The sequence below is a fragment of the Lynx canadensis genome, chromosome B4 (assembly GCF_007474595.2).
Source record: "Lynx canadensis isolate LIC74 chromosome B4, mLynCan4.pri.v2, whole genome shotgun sequence".
Lineage (NCBI taxonomy): Eukaryota > Metazoa > Chordata > Mammalia > Carnivora > Felidae > Lynx > Lynx canadensis.
In genome coordinates, this window is record NC_044309.1 from 133,499,240 (window position 1) to 133,516,571 (window position 17,332).

The 17,332-nt window shown below is 41.3% G+C and overlaps 1 protein-coding gene across 3 annotated transcripts in view; it reads left to right on the forward strand.

The window, feature by feature from the left end:
• The window catches only part of XPNPEP3 (X-prolyl aminopeptidase 3), a 76,295-nt gene extending 61,226 nt beyond the window's left edge, over positions 1 to 15,069 (forward strand). For all 3 annotated transcript variants that reach the window (XM_030320735.1, XM_030320737.1, XM_030320738.1), the window contains exons 7-10: positions 600 to 685; positions 7,838 to 8,018; positions 9,076 to 9,196; positions 11,476 to 15,069. In XM_030320735.1, the coding sequence (XP_030176595.1) occupies positions 600 to 685; positions 7,838 to 8,018; positions 9,076 to 9,196; positions 11,476 to 11,642 (555 nt within the window). In that variant the 3' untranslated portion in view covers positions 11,643 to 15,069. The remainder of the gene's footprint in view (positions 1 to 599; positions 686 to 7,837; positions 8,019 to 9,075; positions 9,197 to 11,475) is intronic.
• Positions 15,070 to 17,332: the final 2,263 nt, after the last annotated feature.

Genomic DNA, 17,332 nt, shown 5'->3' on the forward strand with positions numbered 1-17,332 from the left:
CTGGCATTTTAACAGAAACAAAAACCACATCTATTCTTCAAAGTTGCTATTATATATATGTACATACACAAATACTCATTAGCCCATTATTCTACTACATGCCATGTTGTGTGCTCATTTATATATGAATAAGATATTCCCTGTCTTCAAGGACATAAATAATTTCAATATAACATGACAAGAAGTAAGGTAAAGATACCCAAAGTTTTTTTTCTTTCCCCACGTGTGCTTTGATGGGGAACAAATGGGGAAGAGATATTCTAAAGTTAAATGGTTAAGGGTAATTGTATTTGAATAAGGCCCTGGATACCAACTTACATAGGATTTGTAAAACTAATAATGATAGTAGTAACATGATGATCTAAGCAGTGTGGTTCCAGAGCCTATGTACTACTGTGCAGTGGCACCTTTCTTGAGTCAATGTGAATTCATTTGAAAAATTGAGATGCTGTTTCTTGTGAGAACGAACACAGATTAGTCTTCTTTAAGTTAGCTTTTTAAATATATATATAAAGTGAAAGGCACAGAGAGTTTAAATGAGAAGAAATAGCTGACAATCATAAGGTCACCTACTTTGACATATCTCACTTTTGTTGCAGGATGGGGAAATGGTGCTGCTGGATGGAGGTTGTGAGTCTTCTTGCTATGTGAGTGACATAACCCGGACCTGGCCTGTCAATGGCAGGTAGGACATCTACAGATCCCACTGCTTCTTAGGAGTATGAGTTGGAATATGGGTATATGAGGAATAAAGGACTAAAGAAATATACTCATTCCCTCTAGCTCAGGTTAACTGCCTTTGCAAAGTACCTGATGACTTTCTAAGACTGCTTTATTTATCATATCACTGGATCAGACACCTAGACACACCTAGTTAGCACACCCAATTAACATTCACGTTTTTAAAAAATAAATTTGAAGAGTGCCTGCCTGGCTCAGTCAGTAGAACATACAACTCTTGATCTCAGTGTTGTAAGTGTGAGCCCCACACTGGGTGTGGAGATTACTTAAAAATAGAATCTTTAAAAAAAAAATTAAGGGGCACCTGAGTGGCTCAGTGGATTAAGCATCCAACTCTTGATTTTGGCTCAGGTCACAGTCTCACAGTTCATGAGATCAAGCCCTGTGTCGGGCTCTGTGCTGACAGTGCAGAGCCTGCTTGAGATTCTCGCTTTCTCTCTGTCTATCCCTGCCTCTCCCCACCTCTCCCCCACTTGCACTCACACCCTCTCAATATAAATAAACATTTTTTTTCATTAAAAAAATTTTTTTATGTCTATCACTGAGAGAGAGAGTGAGGGAGGGGCAGGGAGAGAGGGAGACACAGAATCTGAAGCAGGCTCCAGGCTCCAAGCTGTCAGCACAGAACCCGACGTGGCACTCAAACTCACAAGCCGTGAGATCAGACCTGAGCTGAAGTCAGACACTTAACCAACTGAGCCACCCAGGAGCCCCTAAATAAACGTTTTTTAAAAAATAAAAAATTAATTAACTTTAAATAAATAGACTGGGTGGCTCAGTCTATTGAGTGTCCAACTTTGGCTCATTCATAATCTCATGGTTCATGAGTTCAAGCCCTGCATTGAGCTCACTGCTGTCAGCACAGAGCCTGTTTCAGATCCTCTGTCCACCCTCCCCCCCACCCGCCTCTCCCCTGCTCATACTCTCTCAAAAATAAACATTTAAAAATAAAATAAATAAATTTGAAGTTTTTATTTTCTGATTACAAAAGTAATTCCAGTATTCCGTTAAAAAAAAATCACTAGACATGAGAAGAATCGGGAAAAGAATCAAAATAACCATAGTCGAGAAAAATACAGCCAATAAAAGCAGATCTTGAATAACCCTAAAATTTCAATGAGCAGACAAGAACTTTAAAGCAGCTATTATAGATATGTTCAAAGAGTTAAAGGAACAAATATAAATATAGTGAGTGAACAGATTGAGAGTTTCAGTAAGAAATAAGAAACTAAGAAATAAGAACCAAAAATTCTGGGGAGATGGCATCAAAAGCATAGTTTTTCTGTCTCTCCAAATTGTCAAATAACAGTAGAGCAACTAGGTAGCAAAACCAAACACTGGGTGATAGGGTATCACTTCAACCTAAAAGTACAAACACTTATGAACACACTCTATACAACCACAAGACCTGGCTGGTATCACTATCTGTGTGGAAGGAAAAAGAAGGAAACAACAGTAGTGGAAGAAGCTGTCTGAAGTGCTTGAGAACAAAGGAACTCCCAAATAACCAATAGCTGTTCACTGGAAAGGATGATGACCAATTCGAGAACAGAAACTGAAATGGGAAAGCTTTGTCACTCCAAAGGCCCAAGGAAGTTTGAGGGTGCTGTGCTCCCTTCTCACACTGAGGAGAAACTGCTGGAAGTAGAATCGAAATTGAGCAAGTTAGGGACAAGGGAAAGGAATGAGTGGGAGAGGAATTGAAAGCAAGCTACCATATTGTTTACCACTGCACCAAAACAAGAAAAAACTCTGATGCTAAAAAATCTTTCCTAAATTCTGCCTCATTCAGAAGTTCAGGAAAATTAATTTCACATAAAGTAAGCAATAAAAAAAGTATCTTGGTTAATCTCATACAAAGTTAATAAAAAACAAAGAAATATAAAACAAAAGAGTAAAAGATGATTTTAATTCTGTCCTCCTTGTGTCCTCAAGAACCCAGAAGAAAGAAGGCAAATGAAATATAGAGAGGTTACATAAAAATCCTGTGGTCTCAAATTTTAATTGAAATATCAGTATGCGCTCAGGGGCGCCTGGGTGACTCGGTTAAGCTTCCTACTTCAGCTCAGGTCATAAGGTTCGTGATTCAAGCCTCGCATCAGGCTCGCTGCTGTCAGCACAGAACCTGCTTCAGATCCTCTCTCTCTGCACCTCCCCTGCTTGCGCTCTCTCTTTTATTTTTTTTTATTTATTTTTTTAATTTTTTTTTAACGTTTATTTATTTTTGAGACAGAGAGAGACAGAGCATGAACAGGGGAGGGGCAGAGAGAAAGGGGGACACAGAATCTGAAACGGGCTCCAGGCTCTGAGCTGTCAGCACAGAGCCCGACGCGGGGCTTGAACTCACGGATCGTTAGATCATGACCTGAGCTGAAGTCGGACACTTAACCGACTGAGCCACCCAGGCGCCCCACACTCTCTCTTTTAAATATAAACATTTAAAAAATTACATGAAGTGAATGAAAAATAGAGAATTAAAATTATTACCATTTTGCAACACCCATTAATGTATAGATATAAGTACGAAGGATCAGTGGCTGCTAAGATCACAAAAAGAGATAATCAGATATTATGTGCCTCCTACAATTTTGCCAAGTACTACATATAGCCAGTCTTACCAAAGAGACTGAACCTGAGTCTGATTCATTCTTGGGGTCCAACTGCCAATTTGTAACAAATAAAAAAGACAAAGGAATATGTTGAACTGCGCTAAGAGGATATGTATGTTAGCTCGAGTTGCCGTAACAAAATACAACAGACTTAGTGGCTTAGACAACAAAAATTTATTTCTCACGGTTCTGAAAGCTGGGAAGTCCAAGATCAAGGTGCTAGCAAGGTAGGTTTCCTCCGGAGGCCTCTTCTCCTGGCTTGTAAGCAGCCGCCATCTTGCTGTATGCTCACATGACCTCTTTTACACAAAGAGAGAAAGCAAGAGAAAGCAAGCTCTGTGGTGTCTCTTCTTATAAGAACGCTAATTCTGCCAGAGCAGGGCCCCGCTTTTATGACTTCATGTTACCTTAGTTACTTCCTTTAGAGGCCTCATCTCCCAAATACAGCCACACTAATGGGTAGGGCTTCAACATAAGAAGTTTGGAGAAACACAGGCATTCATTCTGTGAATACAATTAGCAAAATTCAGACTGTGACAAACCCTGTATTTCAAACAGCCTGGATTCTTTAACACATAATTTACGAGGGAATAAAAAAGGCTAGAAAAAAGAACCTGTTGGGGTGCCTGTGTGGCTCAGTCGGTTAAGCGTCCGACTTTGGCTCAGGTCGTGATTTCACAGTTTGTGAGTTTGAACTCCACATTGGACTCTGTGCTGGCAGCTCAGAGCTTGGAGCCTGCTTCGGATTCTGTGACTCCCTCTCTCTCTATCCCTCCCCTGCTCACACTCTGTCTCCCTCTGTCTCTCAAAAAATAAATAAACATTAAAAAAAGAGAAAGGAACCTGTTGACTAAAAGAGATTCAAGAGACAAATCAAATTTATTTTAAATAAGCAGGAAGATAATTATTCTGGGATGCACATTTGGGTTATAAAATAGTTTTTTAAATACAAGGAATGGAAAGTGACTGTTAATGGATACAAGAAGGGGGAGGGGGCATGAAAATGCTCTGGAATTAGATAGTGATGATGGTTGCACAACTTTGTGAAAATGCTAAAAACCACGAAACTGTAAACTTTTTAAAGTGGGTGAATTTTATGATCTAGAAACTATATCAGTAAAAATGATAAACATGTACATGCAAATGAAAAACTACAAGGAAATGATAACTGGGAAAGTTAGAGTAATGGTTACATGCTGGGAGAATTGTAATAGTTACGAGGCACATAGAAGGGACTTCTGTGACAGTTGGCCAAGTTCCACCTTTTATCTGACTGGTCAACCTTACACTAATTTCTTAAGGTATTTATATTTGGTTTGTTTGGCTTTCTGTGCCTCTGTTCTGTTTACAATCAAAAGATTTTTTTCAAAAACTAAATAAATTCTAAAGCCGAAAAGTACAGTAGCTGAAATGTATAATTCACTAGGTGGACCTTACAGTCCAATTGGAGGCAGAAGTCAAGTGAACTTGAAGAGAAATAGAAATTATCCAGTCTGAAGAACAGAAATATACTGTAGAAGAATGAACAAAACCTCAGAGACCTATGAGATATTTTCAAGCCATCTAACATACATCTAATTAGAGCCCCAGAAATTGAAGAGCGAATGCGTCAGAAAAAACCTTTGAAGAAATAATGGCCAAAATCTTCCCAAGTGTGGTGAAAGATAACAACTTATAGATGTGAATTACATTATTGACCACCTTGATTGTATTGACATTTGTCCAACTTGTACAGCTCAGATTTATGCATTTTAGTGTATATAAAATTTACACTAAAAATAGAACTGTTAATGGGGCACCTGGGTGGCTCAGTCCAACTCTTGATTTCGACTCAGGTCGTGATCTCACTGTTTGTGGGTTCCAGGCCTATGTCAGGCTCTGTGCTGGCAGTGTGAACCCTGCTTGAGATTCTCTCTCTCTCTCTCTCTCTCTCTCTCTCTCTCTCTCTGCTCCTCCCCTGCTTGTTCTGTCTCTTTCAAAATAAATAAACTTTAAAAAAAAGAACTATTAATGGGTACCTGGTGGCTCAGTTTGTTAAGCATCTGACTCTTGGTTTTATTTGGCTCCAGTCATGATCTTGGGGTTTGTGAGTTCAAGCCCTGTGTCAATTAGAGTCTCCTTTGGAGTCTCTGTCTTTGCCCCCCCCCCCCACACTTGTACGTGGGTGCATCCTTCACGCTTTCTCTCTCTCTCTCTCTCTCTCTCTCTCTCTCTCTCAAAAATAAGCTAAATAAATAAATAAATAAATAAATAAATAAATAAATACTATTAAAAGCTCTTTAGAGATACTGTGGGGAGGGGCGCCTGGGTGGCGCAGTCAGTTAAGCGTCCGACTTCAGCCAGGTCACGATCTCGCGGTCCGGGAGTTTGAGCCCCGCGTCAGGCTCTGGGCTGATGGCTCAGAGCCTGGAGCCTGTTTCCGATTCTGTGTCTCCCTCTCTCTCTGCCCCTACCCCGTTCATGCTCTGTCTCTCTCTGTCCCAAAAAAATAAATAAACGTTGAAAAAAAAAAAAGAAATACTGTGGGGGTTGGAGTGTGGGCAGCCTCATAGTGACACAAATATAACATGTTGCTCATGGCCAAACTTGGATTTGGGATGTAGATGTTCATTGTACTCATTATATTGTTATATTTAACCATTCTTATTAGGGGACATTTAAAGTTTATTACAGTGAACATTTTTATATACTCAGCTTTCTTTGAATTTCAAATATTTTCTCTTTTTTTTCAATATATGAAATTTATTATCAAATTGGTTTCCATACAACACCCAGTGCTCATCCCAAAAGGTACCCTCCTCAATACCCATCACTCACCCTCCCCTCCCTCCCACCCCCCATCCACCCTCAGTTTGTTCTCAGTTTTTAAGAGTCTCTTATGCTTTGGCTCTCTCCCACTCTAACCTCTTTTTTTTTCCTTTCCCTCCCCCATGGGTTTCTGTTAAGTTTCTCAGGATCCACATAAGAGTGAAACCATATGGTATCTGTCTTTCTCTGTATGGCTTATTTCACTTAGCATCACACTCTCCAGTTCCATCCACGTCGCTACAAAGGGCCATATTTCATTCTTTCTCATTGCCACGTAGTACTCCATTGTGCATATAAACCACAATTTCTTTATCCATTCATCAGTTGATGGACATTTAGGCTCTTTCCATAATTTGGCTATTGTTGAGAATGCTGCTATAAACATTGGGGTACAAGTGCCCCTATGCATCAGTACTCCTGCATCCCTTGGGTAAATTCCTAGCAGTGCTACTGCTGGGTCATAGGGTAGGTCTATTTTTAATTTTTTGAGGAACCTCCACACTGTTTTCCAGAGTGGCTGCACCAATTTGCATTCCCACCAACAGTGCAAGAGGGTTGCCGTTTCTCCACATCCTCCCCAGCATCTATAGTCTCCTGATTTGTTCATTTTGGCCACTCTGACTGGCGTGAGGTGATATCTGAGTGTGGGTTTGATTTGTATTTCCCTGATGAGGAGCGACGTTGAGCATCTTTTCATGTGCCTGTTGGCCATCCGGATGTCTTCTTTAGAGAAGTGTCTATTCATGTTTTCTGTCCATTTCTTCACTGGGTTATTTGTTTTTCATCAAATATTTTCTTAGGATGGATTCTTAGCACAGAATTATAAGCTCAAATTTTATAATATTTTTATTAAAACCTTTGACTTAATCAGCTATACTAATTTACACTCCCCATCAGCAATGTAGAAAATACATATCATACACCACACCAGCTTAATTTTTTCTCGTTTTTCTCCATGATTGCTAAAGAAATTATTATTCTAAGGATACCTAGTAGCTAGAGTATCTACTAGTGTATCTCATGACATAGGCTTTACCTACAAGAAGTGGATTCCTAGGCTTTGTTTTCTTTTGCTTTTTAAATGTTCATTTATTTTGAGAGAGAGAGAGAGAGAGCACATGGTGAGAGTGGGGGAGAAGCAGAGAAAGAGGGAGAGAGAGAATCCTAAGCAGGTTCCACACCAACAGCACATGAGCCCAACCTGGGGCTCGAACTCAGGAACTGTGAGATCATGGCCTGAGCCAAAATCAAGAGTCAGAGATGCTTAGCCAACTGAGCCACCCAAGCACCCTTTGTGTGTGTGTGTGTGTGTGTGTGTGTGTGTGTGTGTGTGTGTGTAAAGTGGTAAAAAAAAAAAAATGGAAAGGATCAAGTTGAGGCTGGTCTGACCCTCCAGATGCATTCATGGCTGACTTTATCTGCTAGCCTCACCTCATGTATATCTGCTGATCGTTTGCAGGAGAGGCTGTTGCTGCCCCAGCTTGAAGAGTTATTGTTCTTCCTATTGAGTGTCTAGGTCACAATTAAGGTCCTGTCAGTACTGATATATTGATACTGATTAGGTATCAACAATGCGCCATCATCAGCACCTTGGAGTTTTTCCTAATCAGACTTGGAAGCAAACTTCCTGCAATATCAGATTATTCCAAAAGTGAGTTCTTTGGTTTTCCTGTCCCCAGATTCACAGCACCTCAGGCAGAACTCTATGAAGCTGTTCTAGAGATTCAGAGAGATTGTCTGACGCTCTGCTCCCCTGGGACAAGCTTGGAGAACATCTACAGCTTGATGCTGACACTGATAGCCCAGAAGCTTAAGGAGTTGGGGATTGTGAAGAACATTAAGGAAAATAATGCCTTCAAGGTATGGCCCCTCTTTTGACCTCGGCTCTCAAGAACACCTGATGTACTGCTGGGTTTCAGCCTCTAGAAAACTAATTAGATTTAAAAATGGTCTTTGTGATTCTTCATCTAGAAGAGGTTTAGATTGAACGTGGATTAAAACAAAAGGAGTCAGTACTTATTTCTTCCAGAAGATGGCAGCACATTCTAGATCGTTGCATCCTGTGTAAGTAGCTCAGTGGGCAGAAAATATAAAATGAAGGCTGATGCAGACAGAATGGAAAAGGACACAAAAAGGATAAAAGGTTAACTCTTAATCCTTTTGTGGTGATTTTGAAAAGTAGAAATCATGGGGGAGGGTGTTTGTTGCTTCAGTGACATTGGTGAGACTAACAATATCCCCAAGGGCCACGTCTTTGGTGAATTTCATCTGTAGCCAAAATGTAATGATATTCAGTAAAAATGTAAAACCTTAGCTGTAAATTAAGATGCCAGGTGGCCACACCAAACAGACCATTAAGGCATCTCATCTCCAAGTTTAGGCTGCCAGGATTTCTTTTATCAACAGGCAAGACGCTATAAATTCCTCCTGCTGCTGCAGCCAACAAATCTAATTAACAGATAGGAATATCCAAGCCGGTAAATGCCTAATAATTACTGTGTTAATTTAATGTCCTGTGCCTACTCCACAAGTTGCTGTGAGATATTCAGTCTCCAGAGCAGGCTTTCTGAGAGGGACTTGTGAACATTGAAAAGAGAACTATTCTAACATAATCATCCTCCCTCCACCCTGAAAAGAGTTTCATTTACTGTAGTCATTGCTGGGGTTACCCAAGTCAGCATGTAGTATATCAAATAGTGGGAATGGAAACTTGGACGCATTCGAATGCCATCAGCAGAATTGCATTTAAGAGGTAGCAGTTTATCGGGTCTCTTAGGCATTAGCCAGAGGACAGGTTAAACCTAAGTGGCAGAACCAGGGGGGAGGTATTAACACATATCTCACTGATCGATACATGCCCAGCTTTCCCCTTAAGGGGTCATTGCCCTAATAACACTGTGGTGATTATCTTTTCCAGACTGCTCGAAAATACTGCCCTCATCACGTTGGCCATTACCTCGGGATGGATGTCCACGACACCCCTGACATGCCCCGTTCCCTCCCTCTACAGCCTGGTATGGTAATCACAGTAGAGCCAGGTAAGGGCGGGTGCAGGCCCTGATCCCGTGGGACACATGACACTATCAGGTAGAAAGGTAAATGTTGCTTAGTTTTACCTGAACCAACATAATTAAATTAGGAGAGACAGGAAAATGGATCTCTTCAGTGTAGAAGGGAATTTTATTTTAGATTTTCCTTGAGCTTTCCTATTTAACATCACACAATTTGTTTCATTTGACTTCTCCAGTAAACAACAGATGGAGACTGCTTTCTATAAGTAGATATTAAGAAATAAATCTTTTTTTAAACCCTGCCTTTCCCGGGGCCAATTTCTACTCGTCTCCTGTTTAGTGGTGGGATGCTCACGCCTCTGAAGCCACAGGTGCTTTCCTTCAGAGAGCTGCTCTACTTCTTGGTGTCCAGGTCCTTTCTCCCAAGTTTGACAGGAAGCTGGCAATCTAATGGCTCCCCGGCTTGAACGATCCTGGGCAGTGGACAGAACTCCACAGAAAAGTGGTGGTCACAGTGGAGTGTAAGGACTGATGTTACAAGAGGGATTTTTGGTTTTGTTTTTTGTTTTTAATTTTTAGAGAGAGAGTGAGGGGGAGAGAGAGAGAGAACCTTAAGCAGGCTCCATGTTCAGCTCAGAGCCCATGGGGCTTGATCCCACAAGTCTGGGATCATGACCTGAGTCAAAATCAAGAGTCAGATGCTCAACCAACTGAGTCACCCAGGCACCCCAAGAGTGATTTAAAAAAATTTGTTGTTGTCGTTTGAGAAGGTGGGTGGGGGGGAGCAGAGAAAGAAGGGGACAGAGGATCCGAAGCGGGCTCTGTGCGGAAAGCGGAGAGCCCATTGTAGGGCTTGAACCCACGAACCATGAAATCATGACCTGAGCTGAAGACAGACGCGTAACTGACTGAGCCTCCCCGACGCCCCCCCCAAAAAATTTTTGATGTTTATTTATTTTTGAGCGACACAGAGTATGAGCAGGGGAGGGGCAAAGAGAACTGGAGACACAGAATATGAAACAGGCTTCAGGCTCTGAGCTGTCAGCACAGAGCCCAATACAGGGCTCAAACTCATGAGCCGTGAAATCTTGACCTGAGCCGAAGTCAGACACTTAATCAACCAGCTGAGCCACCCAGGTGCCCCCCAAGAGTGATTTTTAAATAATGATGCTGTTTTTGTCAAGAAAATGTATTTCAACAATAGATTTCAAGTGTTTTCATCTCTAAAGTATATAAATTATGTTGGGACCCGACTTTATAGTACCCAGTCACATGTTGCTGTTATGTATGCCTTATGTATTATTCAGTATAGTCTGGTTGGTACATGGGTGCTTCCTTAGACTTTGAATACATTTTCCTTCGCTGATCTTTTTCTTTTTATCCCAGGGCAGCATCTGTGAGTATAGTGGAGGAAGTTTCCAGTTTCTTAAATATGAAAAGACCTGTTCTTATCTTACTTCATGATTAGAAAGAGGACTCTTAGAATTGTCCAAATGTCTGTTAAAGTCTTCCTGTTTCTCTCTTACTCTCCATTGTGTACATCAGTTATATTTACGGCTTATTGGAAAGAGCTTACTTGAGTTTTTCTAGTTTATGGTTGTTCAGGCTAATAATCTCAAAATAAGTGTTTTTCATATATTTTAAAATACTTTATGTCCTTATTTTAGCAAAGTTCCCTTTTCCCATGGGATGACTCGGGAGGGAAAAAATGCATTTATATAATCTACTGGTTTCTGGGGGCGCCTGGGTGGCGCAGTCGGTTAAGCATCCGACTTCAGCCAGGTCACGATCTCGCGGTCCGGGAGTTCGAGCCCCGCGTCAGGCTCTGGGCTGATGGCTCAGAGCCTGGAGCCTGTTTCCCATTCTGTGTCTCCCTCTCTCTCTGCCCCTCCCCCGTTCATGCTCTGTCTCTCTCTGTCCCAAAAATAAATAAACGTTGAAAAAAAAAAATAATAATCTACTGGTTTCTGGCATATATTGACATACTCAAAAGTAACTTTAGTGGCCTGCTTGAACCACTAGAATATGACAGAATCGTAATCACTATTATCACAGTCACGTGGTGCCTGTAGTCTGGTTCACAAAACTAGAGTAATAGTTCTAGCAATGATAGCCAACATTTATTGACCATTATGTGCCACACACTTTTATGTGTATTACCTCATTTAATATCCAAAATTCTAGGTAGATACTGTTAGGATCCCAGTTCTACAGATGAATTGTAACACAGAGAGGTTAACTTACTTATCCCAAATCATCCACTTACTGCCATTTATGAACAGCACATTCTTTTTTCTACTTTTCAGGCATTTATATTCCAGAGGATGACAGAGATGCCCCAGAGAAGTTTCGTGGTCTTGGTGTACGGATTGAAGATGATGTAGTGGTGACTCAGGACTCACCTCTCATCCTTTCTGCAGATTGTCCCAAAGAAATGAATGACATAGAACAGATATGCAGCAGGGCCTCTTGACCCTCACTGCAGCCCACATGCAGCTCAGGTTCAAACGGGGTGTTTGTTTGCATCTGTGCGCGTGTCCTGAGTGTGTGTGTCTCTGTGTGCACATTTATACATGTGTTCTGTTTGGGAGTGTGGCAACTGTATGAATGTATGTAATTGTGTGTGATCTTTCTTTGTTGTAAGTATCTAGAAATCTGGAAAATTGAATTTTTGAACTGGATGTTACTACAACTTCAGTAACATTAACTCTGTACAGTTAATGACCAAGGCAGTTTGAATTTTTAAATGTAAAGAAACATCGCGGTTACGTATCTCCATGCATTCCAGTTAACACAATTAAATATACAGAAACTTTTCTCCTTCTCTCCAGGTCTTTCCCTTTCTGCACTTTGGCTAAGATCTACCTAATGTCATAAGATGTTTATGATGCTTGTATTTTGAGCTAACCACCAGTGTCTCTGCCTATACTAAAAACCACCTGTCAGTGATTGTGGGTGGCTAGTACATACCTTCCATAACTCCTGTCCATTTTTTCCAGATCCTATGTCTCTACTGGAGCCATATGAGCCCTTGTGGGCACAGGTGTCCTGCAGTCCCACCATTCAGCTCTAATCCAGATTCTAGCAACACTAACTATTAAAACAGTTTTGAGTTTTTCATGCTATTTGGCTGCCTATGGCCTGGAAAATGTTTAGACTCTTGATAAGGGAAGAGATGGAAGAGAAAGAAAAACATATATGTGTCTTCTGTAGATCTAGACCTCTGTCCATCTGTTCTCAGGCTGAAGATGATTCCTATCCCAGGCATCCATGCTTTCTTGATAGATTCTTAGTGCACTGACCCTTATGGCACACCCTAGAAGCTGCTGCCCCGGGGAAAAGGTAGATCCTCTCCTTAACCTTCTTGAAGTCGGAGGAATGGCACCCACGTTTCAGAGAGATGCTCCTGTTACAATTCTGTAGTTTCCTCTAGTGCAAAATGCGGAACTCACCAAGAGTTCACCAAGAACATCCTGTGATCCTTTCATTTCTCTAATATTAGCCCTGGAAGGGCAGTAGGAAGGAGTCATATTTCCCTCAACACGGCACTGGCTGCAGTCATACAAGAACTCAGTTTGCAGAATGAACAGGGCTAGATTGTCACAGGTGGTTTATTTGGGAGCTTCTGTCCTAGAACTAGTGTGTTCGCCTCCTTTAAACCTGGATATGGCCCAAGATGTACAGAACCTGCTGGTCGTTAAAGCGTAAAGTCAAGGGATTTTACGAAAGAAACAGGCGAGGGGATTAACACTTGGTGTTAGATATTTGCCCGTCTTACCAGGAAAACCCAAGGTACACAGCCAAAAGCAGACACACGGCATCATCAGGGGACAAAGATCATGTTATAAATCAGTGATACACACGTCGTCCTGCCAGTGCTCACCCTCGAATGCTTGGCTCTGCTAAGCAGCTGTGGGAATGGATGGCCACACAGCCGGAGTCTCGTCCCTGGGCCTGTCCTCCCCCCCCCTCCAATTTCTCAGCCCTGTGCTACTTTCTAAAAGAAGGGGACTGAAAATAAATCCACAACTTCTCACCCTCTGGGCTTCTGTGGCCCCAACAACCCTTTCCTTGGATTGAGTTTTCTTTGTTCATTTACAATACTGAAATAAGGAATTTCCTTTTCTGGCTATAAATCGTTTTCAGTAGTCTTCAACTTTCTAAGTAAAAGCCCAGTGACTTTTATGTATAGCATCATACCTGGACATGAAACGGACTTCTGGTTAGAACCTAGTCAAGTTCTGCAGCTGTCGCGAGCCACAGAATGGCTGTTGCAGAATTCTTCTGGTGATTTTTAGTCCCTGGCCCAAGTATATTGTCCTTTGAGTCCCAGATTAACTTCAGTAGCTAAGCATCGGATCAGACTATCAGCACCATCAAGAGCTGGCCTAGTGTTTCTGAGCCGCCTGATATATTCAGAATTTGTTAAGCAGATAGTGGTGCACAGTGCAAGAATCTCACGCATTCTTAGCCACACCACAGACATGCCCCACATTTCCTCCATGTCGAAGTCTCATACACCAGCCTCTCCGAATGAAAACCTTAATTCTCAGAAATCCTTCAAATGTTACACTAGGATCTTTCTCCCTCAGTTGAAGAGAGATGGTTGGGTCATTGATGATGCATACCATCTAAATGAAGGAAGCACTTCCAGATAGGCTCTGCCACATCCGTTTGTGTGTTTGTCTCGGGAATTGCTGTTTTTCTTCATACTCAACAAACAGACTGTTTATTTAAAACACAGGAGTAGAAATACTGGAGTAGAAACCCTCCTCTTCCCATAGTCCTCATATCCAAATTAGGAAGGTACTCCTCATGAGATGACTTAAAGTTCTCTTTGTGTCTTCTTTTAAAACTTGGTTATTTTTTCACTAAGCTTTGTAACAAGGTCAGAAAGGGAAAAATCCTACCATAGACATTATATCTTAATTTGAGATAAAGATTCATAAAATAAGAAAACCCAAGATAAAGACATTGTAAAATAGGAAAATTGAGCTCTTATATTTTTCAAAGCTTAGATAACCAACACCCTCCTTTAGCTTTCTTGATACTACAAAGATTACAGATCTGATGCAGGAGTGCTGGCTCCCCTTCCCCCCATGTCTGTGTGAGAGATCACAAGTAAGGCATGGGGACTGCCCACCAGGTCAGTGGTGACCTCAGAGTCCTTTGGAACACTGTGTTTCCAATAACCGCTACCAATAAAACAAAGTTGGGATCTGAGTCAGAACCTATCTGCCACCCCTCAGTTGGCATATGATCAACAATAATGTAGTGTGTGTGTGTGTGTGTGTGTGTGTGTGTGTGTGTGTGTTAGAAAATAAGTGAGGACCCAGGCTGGTGGCAGCATAAAGCACCCTCTTGGAAGAGGTTTTTATGATGTTATTTTTTTTTTTTTTTTTTTTAATTTTAGTTTCCTGAGGTGGGAATCTGTCACCTAAAACTTAAGCTGATAGGGTTACATTTTAAGCCTGGGAAAATATACTTCAAGCTGAAGTGTTTAATGTTCCTAATATAATGAGAAAGTGAATGCATCATTAATGCTAATGTTTAATGAGAGCAGAATTCCGTTGTCACAAAGCATGTGGGTCCTCCTGACTGTTCTTAACCTCTGCCTAAGTGTCACTGAGGAACTTGGCATGAGCATCAGTATTGCTCAGATCAGGGGTCCCCACTGAAATCAAGGCCTTACAGGGTGTGCTCAATGAGGATCTGAGAGAGCTGCAGGCTTTGTTAGCATTTCTTAATGCTTTGTATGACTTTTGTGCAATTATACAAGTTCAGTTTGAACAGAACGCTGTTACTTTTTAAGGCTCTATCCACTGAAAATAGGTATGTCATTTCCCAACAAGGGAAAAGCATTTATTACTATCATTTTAAAAATAAACCATATAACAGTGTGTGGCATGTATGTGTTATTTTCACATCTAGAGTTTACAGCTTTAAATGTGAGAACGTTTTGTTTTACAAAATGTCTTATAAAGAGGCACACCTGGCTGGCTCAGTCAGAGTGTGCGACTCTTGATCTCAGGGCTGTGAGTTCAAGCCCCACATTGGGCGTAGAGATTACTTAAATAAATACATATTTAAAAATATATAATTTAGGGACACCTGGGTGATTCAATCAGTTACATGTCCAACTCTTGATTTTGGCTCATGTCATTACCTCAGAGTCGTAAGATCAAGCCCCACATTGGGCATCGGGCCCCTGTCCTGGGCGTGGAACCTGGGTGGGATTCTCTCTCTCTACCTCTCTCTCTCTCTGCCCCTCCCCTGAATAAATAAATAAAAATTTTAAAAATATATACAGAGTATTAACTGCTGTCACAAAATCATGATTTAGACTTGAGATGATCTTATCAGAGGGGGGAAATGAATGGATTAGATCCAGCCAATTAAAAGATTGACTCAAGTATCTAATGTATAACATGGTGACTATAACTGATAATGCCATATTGTGTAATAGAAATGTGCTGAGAGAGTAGAACACAAATGTTCTCACCAAAAGAAGTTGGGGGGGGGGGAATAAATATGTGAGTTGATTGATACATGTGTTAATTAACCAGATGGGGGGACATCCTTTCACAATGTGTATATCAAGTCATCATGATGTACACTTTAAATATCTTACAATTTGGTTAGTTACACCTCAAGAAAACTAGGGGGAAAAGGTTGACTCTCCACAAAACTGACCCATAGGTCTCCAGACAGCCCCTGTACCACTCAAGACTATAAACTTTGGCCATGAGCATTTTATGAAGGATGAATTTTGTAGGGAAGTAATACCAGTGTGCAAAGTTGTAAATTTGTGAACTTTCTCAGCCATATAAAGAGCCATAAATGTGGCCATTTCTTCCTAGTAGGAATCCTCTTTAAAATCTGAAGCTTTCTGGCTGGCTCAGTCAGTAGAGCATACAACTCTTGATCTTGGGGTTGTAAGTTTGAGCCCCATGATAGGTGTAGAGATTACTTAAAATCTCTAAGGGGCGCCTGGGTGGCGCAGTCGGTTAAGCGTCCGACTTCAGCCAGGTCATGATCTCGCGGTCCGTGAGTTCGAGCCCCGCATCGGGCTCTGGGCTGATGGCTCAGAGCCTGGAGCCTGTTTCCGATTCTGTGTCTCCCTCTCTCTCTGCCCCTCCCCCGTTCATGCTCTGTCTCTCTCTGTCCCAAAAATAAATAAACGTTGAAAAAAAAAAAAAATTTAAAATCTCTAAAATAAAATTTTTTTTAATCCTTAAATAAAATCTGAGGCTTTCTGTAAAGTGTGCCTCCAAACATTTTTCACATACTGGCATACATAAAAAGATATTTGTGAGGGGGTCCCTGGCTGGCTCAACTGGTGGGGCATGTGACTCTTGATCTCGGGGTTGTGAGTTTGAATCCCACATGTGGTATAGAGATTACTTAAAAATAAAATTTTCTGGGGCGCCTGGATGGCTCAGTCGGTTAAGTGTCCTACTTTGTCTCAGGTCGTGATCTCATGGTTTGTGAGTTCAAGCCCCACATTGGTCTCTGTGCTGACAGCTCAGAGCCTGGAGCCTGCTTCAGATCCTGTGTCTCCCTATCTCTCTGCCCCTCCCCTGCTCACACTCTGTTTCTCTCTCTCTCTCTCTCTCTCTCTCTCAGAAATAAACATTTAAAAAATTAAACATAGGGGCACCTGGGTGGCTCAGTCGGTTGAACTTCTGACTTCGGCTCAGGTCATGATCTTACAGTTCGTGGGTTCGGGCCCCACATCGGGCTCTGTGCTGACAGCTCAGAGCCTGGAGCCTGCTTCGGATTCTGTGTCTCCCTCTCTCTCTGCCCCTCCCCCACTCACACTCTGTCTCTCTCTGTGTCTCAAACATAAATAAATGTAAAAAAATTTTTTAATTAAAAAAATAAAACATTAAAAATAAAATCAAAAAGAATACTTTTTTTATGTGGCACAATGGAATAAACGAGGGGACTTAGGAATGTATACATGTGACTTAGAGAAAAAAATTCATTCTATATCCTTTATACAATTATGATGAGAAAAATAATATGTACAAAGTTTTATAGAAATTTTTTAATTTATATAACAGTTCTAAGATTTTAAAATGGTTTTTAAAATGTCAACAGGGGCGCCTGGGTGGCTCAGTCGGTTAAGCGTCCGACTTTGGCTCCGGTCACAATCTCACA